The sequence below is a fragment of the Sipha flava genome, unplaced genomic scaffold, assembly GCF_003268045.1.
Source record: "Sipha flava isolate LNK unplaced genomic scaffold, YSA_version1 180_pilon_pilon, whole genome shotgun sequence".
NCBI lineage: Eukaryota > Metazoa > Arthropoda > Insecta > Hemiptera > Aphididae > Sipha > Sipha flava.
In genome coordinates this window covers 524,682-538,445 of record NW_020272187.1, presented here as the reverse complement: position 1 = coordinate 538,445, position 13,764 = coordinate 524,682, and the positions used below count along the sequence as shown (strand labels likewise).

Genomic DNA, 13,764 nt, shown 5'->3' with positions numbered 1-13,764 from the left:
ATCAATACGTGGTAGATACACTACTTGTGATTCGATTTTCGATGGAAAAAATTAATGATATTCCTGAAATGGATACCAAGTTAATTAATTGAAATTTAAAGCAATATTATACTTTTTATTCACTTGTTTTTTAAAATTGAATATATATATATTGTTTAGTCTTAAAAATTGAAACTTCACTATGGTTGGAAATTGTATTCATTTTTTTTTTTTTGTACAGAGTTATAATGAAATGCTTTTATGAAGGCAATTATAACGTACCACACTTGAAGAAGCGAAGGATAATTGGTTCGGAAAAAGATAAAACACTAGCTGCAATTGTGGATGGTAATACACACCCTTCTCTCTATACTAGAAATGAAGCAAATAGAATAATGAAAGAAGGTAATACTTAATAATTGTAATAATACAATAATTTTTAATATTTTAAAATGATTATTCGAGGTTTAAATTTATGCAACACAAGAAAATAATAATTTTAATATGTAAGGTTTTATGTTATTATTTTAAGTTTAAGGTTACGTACTGTATAAAACGGGATTGTCCTTTTTTTGATAATCATGTCGCGTTGTTTCAACAAAATGCAAACGGGACGTTTTTTATTCCGTTTTTAGAAAATAGTCTCATTTTAATCCCGTTATTTCTATATAACATATATTAGTAAAAAATAAAAAATGTAAATTTTTGAAACAAATATAAAACACTATTATACCATAAACTATAAACATATCGAAATCATAAGATCAATAATTATTGCAAAAAAGCATTAAAAAATTATTTTTGTTACGATTATTATTAATATTAAATAAATTATTGTTATTATAATTATTTACTTTGTTATGAATATTATATTTTTATCATAATTTTGTTACACGAAAATTGGACATTATTGACTATTTAATTAATTTATTTATTCAGAATAATCAATTTATTCACAAGTTAAATTATTCGCAGTAAATTTTATTTTTATTCATAAGTTGAATTTGAATTTTTGAAATTTGAAATATTTTTATTTCTCATTCATAACTAAAACTATTTAAAATAAAATATTATTCTTTATTCACAAAATAATTAATTATTCATGATTTTATTTTCTTTAAGATTCATTAAAATCAATTAAGTTAAAAGTTAACAAAAATTAAATTTGAACAAGTTAATAATTAACTTAATCAACATTTATGCCCATGTTTGGAAATTTATAAAAACTCTTATTTTTAATAATGCTAAGTTTTCGCCAACACTTCATGTTTTTTAAATGGCCATCATTTTTTCTAAATATTTTAAAATGATTTCAAATTAAGACAATGAATATGATATACGCATATTTTTAATACAGGTGATCCAATACCTGCTCATATCCCAAAGTCTTCATGTTTAAGCGTTGCCAAGAGTACAACAATTACTTCAACTAGATTACATCCTGATCTGATATTATCATTAGGTTTAGTGAAATGTAATCAAATAAATACTTCAACAATTAGGGATATTGGATTAAACAAATTTTTTGTTCATTTTTGGAGCAACTTGCAATTATTGATATATAAAGATAATTATGAAAAAACGTCGGTACCTACAATATATTTTGACACAAGGGGATGTGTGAAAAAAATTAAAAGACATAATACATACAGTAGTTCTATTTTTCTTTACGAAGGTGTTATGAATATAAATAACCAAACGTTCACAAATTGTTCAATGTCATCGGAACAACATGACAGTACTTCTATTTATTTATGGTTAAAAAGATGGCTTCGATGTGACATTAAACGACCAAAGTTGGTAATTAGCGACCAATCACTTGCTTTCATGTGCGCTTTAGTTCATGCCTTTATTCAATACCAGTCGTTAGAAGAATATTTAGATGCGTGTTTCTCTATTATTGTTAAGAATCAAAACATTCCAATACCTTGCTGTATGATTAAAAATGATATTAACCATTTTATGCATTTGGTTACACAATGGTCTCCTTTGAAAAACATAAATTTTACACGAACCAAAACACGTACGATGGGGCTTCTTGTTTATTTTAGTTCAATTAGTGATGCAGAAGAAATTTTAGTAACACTATTTAATATAATTTTAAGTAAATACGAAGGTAAATTATTAAACAACTGTGATGACACTCTTATGCAAAAAGTAATGAGTGGTACAAATTGGTATAAATCATGGAACAAATAATGGCGAAAAAAAAATAATGGATTTTTCAACATTGTGGTGCCAGGGAAACGTACCTTACGGAATGCTATAATATCACACTAGTTGTTTTCCATACAAGTAAAATAATCAAATTACCATTACTATAATATAACTGTTATGAAAACGATTACCTAATAATTGTATAGGTCGTTTTCTAAATTTATTTGAGATATTTCTTCATTGAATCTCTCATTTTTCTTCTTAGAGCTATAGTACAGAAACAGCTTTTTCCATAGTTTAAATTTTTTACTACCTTATTAATTTAAATCATCACGTATTTAATCACTGAATATGTTATCCGTTACTAGTAAATTTTAATTGGTCATCGACTTATATCAAATTAACTTTTATTTTATTAGTATCTCAATTTATTAAGTCTTACTAATATTATCATAGGTAATGATGAACGTATATTAATGTAATAATGTATATTTAGCTATTTTATGCATATGATTTAATTGTAGAGCTGTATTAACTTTGCTGAAACTAAAAAAAAAAAATTAACAATTTAACTGTGGTTAACCAGTTAACGCATTTTTAATCACATCAATTAGGTTTAAAAAAAATTAACAACTATCATTAGATTAACATAACTTTTAATATTAAGTTCATTTTTTAAAAAAAAAAGAAAGGGTTTTCATTAAGCGTCAAAATAAGTAATACCTTCTCAACATTTACAAAATAACATAATAAAAACTAATAATAATGAAAACGCATAAAATAAACCTCGTTCATGAATACTTTTCAAAAATTAACTAATTTGTCAAGATTGAACGAAAAATTACTTAAAGGTTAGTAATAATGATATATTTTTTTAATAGTTTATAATTAATATAATGTTTTTTTTTTGTTATATTACATAGATCATATGTAGTAATTTATAATTTCTGTACTTTTTAGTGATTGATAATTTTTTAACCTGCACCGGCAAAAATATCCTGATAGTTTTAAAAAATCTACTTCTGTAGTACTTTTTAAGTATTTAGTAGTTAGTTTGTTAAATTTTTATGAAGTATAAATCAATAATATTAATTATTAAATTCATATTCTACATAATCCACTACATACATATAGTGTAGTAGTTACTTAGTCAATACATTAAAAATTATTATACATCACGTTTATACTCATTATTAACTATTATTAAATCATATTTATTTAACTTTTTAAGTATTTATAAATAAACTTCTGAATCTTCGACTGTGCTTCAAGGACGAATTAACTTAAAATTAATATTGAAGTGAAAAACATTATAGATTCTATATTTTATCATTTTTAATATAAAAAAATTAATAAAAAAAAAAGTTATACTAATTATCGAAACATAATGTTTTACCGTAAATTAAAATAATGACTTCATTCAGTCGCAGAAATTTAATTATTAATATATTACATGTAACGAATTAAATTTCAGTGCGTTGTCTATTTTTATACTTATTTAAATGGAATACTTATTAATTTTTAATTCACACACATATACACTAAATACATAAAATTGTTATTTTTTCGTTAATTTCGGGAAAAGAATAAGAAATTTGATACTAAAAAGAGTTAAAATCGTCTATTATTCATGAAAATGGCCAAAAAAAGGATAATCGCAAGACTGGACTACAAATGACTGGACTCACAAATCGTGTAATCACCAATTTTAGAACCATGCCATTTTTGTACGACTCAATAAATTACATTATGTATTAAACTGTACGTGTATTCTTACCGTTTTTTATGGTATTATAAGGGTAATAGAAATGTAAAATATATATTTTCTAAACACTAAAACTATGTAGGTAGAATATACCCGTGTAATTTTGTACATGGGAATTATAAGGAAGGTTATTGGATTATTAATAATTAGTTATTACTAATAACTATCACCAGATTCAAACTACAATATATAATATAAACAATAAATATTTAAATTAAAAATTATTCGATAATATTTTCAATTAAGGCAAACACGAAACACGCATCAGTTTATTCTCAATTTTGTTAGGTATTATGTGTAGGAAAATGGAAAAAGTTTACCACAATGTAAAAATGTAAAGACACCAAAAAAAAAAAAAAAACTAGTTAAAAAATGTATATGTTACAGTTAAAGTGTAGAATTATGTTATTTTATGAAATAATTAAGTATAAAATTATACATGAAAATCATACTTCAACTAGTTATTTCATAGAATAATTAGTTATTCTATACAATTTTAGTTTGATTTCCGTTAAACTATAGAATACATTTAAATTTAAAATGTATTATAATATTTTATTTATTTTAAGCTAAATTAAATGTAGTTCTATTACTTATTTGTTTGTGCTAGGCTATTGTGGTATTTAGGGTTACACAACACCTTTTTTTTTTCTGCAAACACAACGCTTTGCATCAAATTTTTTGGTACAAGTGAACTTTAAAAAACCCTGACTAGTTCCCAGTAACTTTACAGTTACCGGAGTTCTTAATGTTATACTTTCATTTGAAACAAGTAAAATTACGATATTGTATATATTTTGGACAATTTGCTGGATTAATGAAGTGAGCCCCAGGAAAATATAAAATAACTAAATAAAGTATAAATTATACAAATTACCAACACGATTATTTTATTTCATAAGCTAACTCAGTCAACACTTTAACTGTAACATATAATTTTTTTTATACAGATTATATATACATAAGTGAGTATAATGATTTATATAGTGTAATTTTTTATAAAATTCAGATTTGCATAAATATTAATTGTTTTATTCTACATGCCTTGTCGGGTGTATTGTATGCTCTTTTCATAAGAGCATATTGAGTAAGAGTTTTTAAATATACATATATATTAAATCAAAATCAAAAATCAAAAATAAATTTAAATAATATATCTATACATTTAAAAATATTGAAAAATATATACAATTCTATAACTACCTAAAATATTTATTATTATTTTTTTGCTAGTGATCTAGAGCAGCGATTCTCAACCGGGAGGTCACCAATAATTTTTTTTAGGATCGTATCATTTGAAAAAATATTATTTCAAATCAACAACAGCAAAAGTCATTAAATTAAATAAATATTAAAATTTACATAATATTTCTATTAATTAACGCCAATCGGCTTTTATAATATACTTTTTTTTTGTAAAATATATACACAAATAAATACAATAATAACATTTTGTAAAATTTTTCAATGCTTACATTACAAAATGTTCGTTAGACACATTGATAACATTATAGGGGGTCGCGAACTCAAAAAGGTTGAGAATCGCTGATCTAGAGTGTTTTTTTTTTTTAATATGATTGCATAATTTTTTGTAGTATATTTTATATTTTAAATATTTTAAAATTTCCATTCAGTTTAAATTATTTTTGTTCCATAGAAACTATATTATTATAGTTGTAACACTTTTTTAAAAATTATTAGATCTTGTTTGTTCTCAAGAACATGTAATTAATTATTTAACATATAGTAAAATTTAGAGTACATACAGTTTATTTTAAAATTAAAACGACATAAATAATAAGATTGCCTAAAAAAATGTATGATATGTTCCAAGTTGGAAAAAAATTAATACTCTTTAGTCTATACTGCAGTGTTTCACATGTAATCGAAAGTACTATTAAAAAAATACTTAAGAATTACAGTTCTTAAGGTTATTAAATTCAGTTAATTAGTTCTTAAGGTTATTTTTGTGTATATTGTATATAAGAATTTAATTCTGTTATTCATTTTTAAATTTTACTCTCATATATATATATATACATATAGAGATCACACAAACTAATTTAATAAATAAAAAATAGTTAAATTTAGAAATGTAAAATTTATGTTCAAAGTTATTCTAATTTTATTTTATGATAAACATTATATAATATTTTTATGTAGATTTTTAAATCAATATTAGTAATTTGTACCATTATAGGCGCATCATACGCATAAAAAAAATTACAGAAAAAATAAAATTAAGAAAACTATCAAATAAAAACTCACAAGGGAGTGACCAAAAGAAAAACCAAGGAAGTGGTGGACGGATGAAGTATGAGAATCTAGAAATGTAGTGAGTAAAGAGTAGACATAATTGAAAGATGGTATCAATAGCAACCGAAGATTTTAAAGAGTTCTAAAACCAGAAGAGTAAGTGGATAACAAAACTAATAAAATTAAAACAAATAATTACAAAACGGAGTAAATAAATTATAAATGTTTCGTACAAAAAATATAAATTTTAATTTAAATACAAATGAGACAAAAAGTATTCTATATTATTGTTTTTGAAGAACAAAGTAAATTTTTTTAGTAAATACTTCCAATTAATTTGTATGCTTTTAAAAAAATGTTATTACCAAACTGGGAATATTTCTACAGAAAAAAATTATGTATTTGATTAACATTTTTGGATTTTTAAACTTTCTATTAAATTAAAATATTAAATATAGTTTTATAATTCAAAGCCCAATATTTTTTTAAAGTTATTCCTAGTTGAGTGTTATTCTTTAAATCACTTACCAGCTTGTTCGACGGTCCCTCTGGTTTTCCCGTCACCACTCCAATCATCGTCTGTAACAAATACGTATAAAAAATTAAAGTTATTGTTTTTTGCACTTGTTACATTAGTGAAAATAATTAAATCATGACGATCCCTAGAATGTGTTTTCATTTTGCTTCATCTACAGGGACAATATGTCGGACGTCAAAAACACAAAGGATAAATTTGCACTCACATGCAGGAAATAAAGATAATGCATTTTGTTGATGATTAATTATTATTTCAAACAAGTTTCTTGGTTATAGTTCAAAACAAAAGAACGACGTATATCTAAACAATAACAATTATACCCATGAAATGATAATAATAATACTTAAAAATTTGATCTATTCGTTTTTTTTGTTCATCGATAGTTTTTTTTTTTCGAAATTTCAAAAAATATTACTTATATTATTACATGTTACCAATAAAGTCTATCCAAATGATTATTGGGGATACATAACATAATTTTTTATTAAAATATTATAATAATCACAGAAGAGTAAAAGAGTACAACTTATAATAAATATTATGAGAATACCATATATACAATAAACAAAAACACTAAATATTGATATTTTTTCTTTTTTATGCGGGTAAATCAGTAAAATATAAAAACATAATTAAAGTATTAACTGATTTTCAAAAATACTGAATATATTTATAATGTATGTTACTCACTAACTCACTTTGATTACAACTTTTGAATAATATGAAATTCAAATAAAATTCAATACTAAAAAATATTTTTGTTGAATTCGAAATAGAATAATTACATTAAATATACCGGCTAATCATACTGAAGAATACTATGAAATCAAAATTGTTATCATGAAAAATAATACGAATCCATAATCAACATTTTTTTTTACTAGTGTTACATAATGTTACCAAACATAACCAATAATTCGGAAAAAAAATGTAACAGAACCAGTATTTTGACGCTAAATACTACACTTTTTACATAAAAGTGCTATGCACAAACACATAATGAATAAAGAACTAAATCTAAAAAAAATTTGATAGTCGATGAACAATTTGATAGATACATATAAACTTAACAAGTTCATCTAATAGTTTGATTAATTATCGTAGTAGATTAAATTCTTAAAATCTAAATGCATCGTTATTATGATGTTAATTCTACAAATCAGATTTTAATATTTTTTCATTTTTAATCATAACATTAATAAACCATGAATAATTAAATAAATTATTCATGTTTTATATGAACATAATTTAAATTTACGAGTATATTTAGTTTTTGTCATACTTTCATGATCTACCTATTTCTAAGAGAGAAATACAACTTTTTATTCATCTATCAAAGGTAACAATATTTTATTATTTTCCTCGTGACAAAGATAAAGTATTCAACAGTTAATGGTTATTTGGTTATTTAATTTACTTTTCTATGAGTTATATGTTCTATTAGAGTTATATACATTTTTCCAATGTTTTAAAAAATTAAAAATAGTTCTTCTTTTGAACTTACATATTTATAAATACATAAAAAAATGTCAACATACACATATACAATAAACATAACTAGGAAAAATAATGGATGTATTTAAAAAAAATAATCCCTATTTTACTAAAAAATGTTATTAAAAATTATACGAATTTTCATTTTTTGGGAATCTAATTTATTAATTTTATGTTAAATATTTATATGGTTTCTTTTATAAAAAAATTATTTCAAACAAATGTAGAAAATAATTCTATATTCCATCTGGATATTTAAATATTTAACAACTATCTAAACTTAAAATGTTAGATCAAACGCATAAAAAAAAAATAAAAAACACTGGATAAAAATATTTATAGAAGTCTTGTATTATGTACGACTCCTTCACGGTAACCAAATCAAAATCTCCTACTGTCTTTAGTGTCGAATAAGTTGCCTATAAAATTAAAGTATTGTGTATTAAATATTAATTAATTTTTAGTTTATCCGCTAACAAAGTGTTTTTTTTTTTTTTTAGTTTAATTTGCTTTTGTCAAAAAAAATATTAAAGCGATAAAAAGTAGTTTTATTTCAAATAAATACGAAATTGCAAACAACTTTCAATAGTTATTATAAGAATTTAAATATTTCAATATTCTTTTGAATGCAAGCGTTTCAGTCGCCCGCAGTAAATTACACAAAATAATTGTAATTAAAGCATACGTTAAACTTTACGTTTATAAATTGAAAGACTTAATGCAGGAATATTTAGATAATGAAGTAACAATCAATAGACAAATTATGTTTATTTATAAAGGTTCAATTTTATACAAAAATGTATACCATAATCAACAAATTATTATTAAACAAATAAATATTTATTTAACCATAATTTTGTGCGATTACTATATTAAATTCAGAAAATTTTGTTGGTACAGATCGTATTTTATAAAATGTATTCATGTCAAGAATATTAAAACAGACATATCTAATTTATATGTTTAATAATGAGAATATTGATGCTACCCTAACCTACTGTAATAAAATTGAGATATACATTTGTATTGTATAGATTTATTGAATGATTTGGCCCGTTTAAGTAGTAAAAGAAGTATTATAATACAATGTACACAAATTCAGAATAAATATAAATCGTGTGCATAACTAATAAATCAGATAATTTTATGGTCTGTATGTTAATAAATAATATATATAACAAATATACATATAATATATAAGTTCATATGGATTCGTATAGAAATAAAATACGATTAAATATGAATGCCTATATGTAGATATTATAATTTATTCTGAGCGATGACAATACAATAAACAATTTAGATGAACTTAGGATAGAGTTGTCATTACGTGTTGCAAGGACCTTTAAAATCATTCAGCCATCCGGAAACTAGTCACGTAGTTAGGATGTTATTCAGTACATATAGTTAACAGAAACGTAAATCATATGTATCTTTCCATTGCTGTTGTGTGCCACAACTATGGTGGGCACAACTAATCTTGTGTCACACAAGGCATACGATTATACTCGTATATATATATATACAAATACACTGTTACACATATTTGATAAGACGTACTACATTGTTACAGTTATAACTTTTATTATTACTGTCACTAACAACTAACAATAACGACTTGGTTCAATAAAAGTAAATTTAAATATATATAAATGAGTAACAAACATTTTTTTTCGTGTTATTTTATAATATCATATATGAATTATCAAATTAGTAAGAAATGATAATCCTCAGAATATGAATAAAGATAAAATGTAACACTATTTGCTGTTTATTGTTTTTATTCAGTATGCAGTATTATGCCTCATGTCATAATATTCATCTATGTAAAATAATAACAAACATGTTTACACTTCAAATGGCCCCCATGAGAAACATTTCAAGGGAAAAATTTCGGAGGAAAATCTAATAAGAATGATTTATCGTAGTTCCAAAATGTTGTGTACATTCATGTAATATGTATTAATTCTGAATAACTACGAATATAGATGTTAAGACCATACGTGTAATCAATGGTTTTTTTTTATTTAAAATTCTTGAGTACTTGAAACAGCTTTTTTTTTTATAGATTTTTTTAAAGCTTATCCACTAGCTATGTGATAAAATAACTTGCATTGCATTTATATACACATTTTAGTGTTGTTATAAGCGCAAAGGCTAAATTGAAAACCAAATGTGACTCATTCAAATCGAATATATTGAATCTTAACTTTTACACACAATTTTTATACATTTCATACACGAGTATAATTAATAAAATTAAAAACAAAAATTTTTCATTTATTTTGCTACCTACTATACTAAAATTATTATTCCATAATCATAAGTTAATATGCTTAATAAACCTACGAAAATTAATTTTTAAATTGTTCAATTAACATTACACTACGAATTACGAAGAAATAGAAAACATATTTTTTCTGAATAACTTCTTTAACTATTTCTAAAAAAAGATATTTTTATAAAATAAATATAAATTAAATAATATTAGTTAAAACCCATTAGAGGGTTTTTTATTAAACTGAACTTTATTAGGTTCATATAATTCAAACTAGACGTTTTACTAATTTTATTTAAATTTTACAATATAAAAAGGTTTCATAAAGTTATTATTCGGTTAAAGTTATAGCTTTTACAGGTTTATTTGTTCGTTTAGGAAGATTGGATACTTCAATTTATGAAACTTATACATAATTTAGATATTTTTTATATTTTTTTCCTTTTATTTGGCCTATATTATATAAAAAATGTAGTAAATAAGTAAAAATGTTAGACGATAGCAATATGATTGGAGAAGCATCGATGAATATCCAGATGTATACTTGATACTGAACTTACGATTTGCAATTATTTATTTTAAACATTAAAGCTTAAGATTACCAGTGGTACAAACCGAAACACTATTCTCAACTGAACTGACGTATTTTTAATACACCGTATAACATCAAAACAAAAGTTATTGGATATTTGTCGGAATATAACTACAACAACAGAGTTGTATTGTATTCAAAGCACCAAATTCTATACAAATCTCCCAGTTACTTCTAAATAGGAATCATCCATCTTATATTTATACAGATTGATATAATACCGCGTTAATACATCACAAAATATGTATACCGACATTTATGATAATCAAACGGTAAAAAGTTTCGCCTACACAATGCGATGCTTGAATACTGTGGGTCGCGATAGTATAGAATGAGTCGATTGCAAACATGTATTTGCGTGTAAGTGTTCTCAATCCTCATTTTTTATACGCATTCAAAATTCAAATGCTCTGACAGCTTAATAAGGACTTTGCCAAAGAGATTACACATCTTGACGAATAACGAAATAATACATACAAAAACAGAAGTTATAAAGTGGGAAAATGAACGAAATGGAATTCTAACTTTAATAGAGATATGTTTAAGTTTTTGAATATCCGAAAAAACTTATTTTGTACACTTCAGTTATTCAGGTCAATAATTTTTTAATGTCGACACTTATATTGTATGGAACATCAACAAATTAAAGAAGAAACGCTTTTTAATCTCATTTGAACTGACATCAAAATATTGGAATAGTCTATATTTCAATTAACTTTGTCTCAACAACTTGAAGTTACAAATTTTTTAATAAGAAAATCGAAGAATACATGCAAATATAAATGTGTGATAGACACATGAGAAATAGTCACTGATTATAATTTTCAAAGACCAATAACAAGATGAATTAAAATCAGAATAATAATTGCAATATACATTATTCGTTTATAATGGGTTATAAATTCGTAAAAATTTTAATCATTGTAGATGTATATAAGATTAAAAATAAATAGTTTTGACAAAACTAAAATAAATTTTAAAAAACTACTTACAGCGTTAGGTCATCATTTTACTAACATATCAAATTTAGACAATTAACGTATAAAAATAATTTTTAATATTAAGGAACTACTAGTTTAGGCTTTACTAGTCGTAAAATTATATAAATGCATTATAATTATATTATATTAAATACTCGAAAATCATTGATAATAAACATTATAGTTTATCAAGAATCATATTTTTTATTTATATACAATGTAAAATTGAAATGCTAAGAATAAGAAAACAAATTAATAGAAAGTGAAATAAAAACGATCAATAGTAAATTTACATTTATGAGATTCTTCATTTATTACATTTTTCATCCATTAGAAAATAAAAGAATAACACTGTATTTATAATTTTTTTTTTTTTTTTTACTAATCCCAAGATTTTCGAGACGCTGAAACATAAAATAATAATGACCTTAGAAGTATTAAAAAATGTCATTACGTTAAGAAAACTAATAGGATACTCATCATATCGGCGCACTTTCCAAAATTGATTTTGTTGAAAACATAATGAAGAAAAAGTGTTTTAAATAAATTTTACATTTTTATTGCCATATTTCAATCCAAAGAGCAGTATTATCGACATAGTATACAATCATAATAATAGAAAATTAAAGATATGATTAGAAAATATATCAAGATACTACATATTATAATACAAATGATAATATATAATTAATAACAAAATAATTATTCTCGCAATTTATTTTTGATAAAATTAAATAATTTAGAAAAGTATAAAAGTATTTATTATTATTACTAATTTTAATATTAATCTTTATTCGGTTTTTATGAACGAATTTGATACAGACATAATATACATACTTTACATTTGGTTATATTTGTGACTGTAAAAATGTTAATATTTTTAGTTTATATCCTAAAAATTGATAATTTTAATCCAGTACTAATATTAAATAATTAACAGTATACAATTATCTTACAATATTATAAAAAACATAATAATTAAGAAATTACATGTTCCGATAGAAAATAATTTTAAAATTAAAAAATATACATCATAATAATAAAAAGGACAATTCCTATTGAACACTAATGTTTGCCATTATTTTTCTAGACTAACCAAATGCATAAAAATAAGTTTGAATATATTTTAGTTAACCAAATAAAAGTAACTTCTTTGACTTTTATTCTTTTTTATTAGTATTTTACATCTGCAGTAAACGACTAAAAGACGAAAAAATATATAGTGCCTGATAAATTTCCAATTGTTTTATAAAGCTACGCATTGGGATTAATCATACAGTCTTGAAAAGAAAAAGAATTTCATCAACAACTCTAACACTAACTAATATGCCTACTTTGATTATATTTAAAAATCTAAAACCGTGTAAATATTAATTGTTGATTTTGATGGATGTATAAATATATTTTGAATATATCAAACAATAACTAATTGAATATTATAAATCTTACATTTTTTTATATCCTAATTAAAAATTCTAAATCAATATTATATTTAATAAATTTGTACATACAAATATAGAATAGTGCATAAAACATATATTCTAAGTAAATACTCATTTACAATGAAAGGGGAACTTGATGAGGTACATACCATTCAATTATACAGTTTCCTCAAAATCACTGAATGTAATACAAAAATATTGATAAGATTTTAATGAAAATGTATATGACTTATATATTGAAATTTATTATTATATAGATTAATACCCTAGGCTCATAAACAGC

The 13,764-nt window shown here is 23.0% G+C and overlaps 1 protein-coding gene across 17 annotated transcripts in view; it reads right to left on the bottom strand.

Annotated features, from left to right (window-relative positions):
- Nucleotides 1-13,764, bottom strand: part of LOC112680806 (coiled-coil domain-containing protein AGAP005037) — a 174,517-nt gene that overhangs the window by 122,911 nt on the left and 37,842 nt on the right. For all 17 annotated transcript variants that reach the window (XR_003148350.1, XM_025551018.1, XM_025551009.1 and 14 more), the window contains one exon: nucleotides 6,686-6,736. Coding sequence is in view for 16 of the 17 variants with exons in the window: in XM_025551018.1 (XP_025406803.1) it covers nucleotides 6,686-6,736 (51 nt within the window). In the remaining variant the exon portion in view is untranslated. The remainder of the gene's footprint in view (nucleotides 1-6,685; nucleotides 6,737-13,764) is intronic.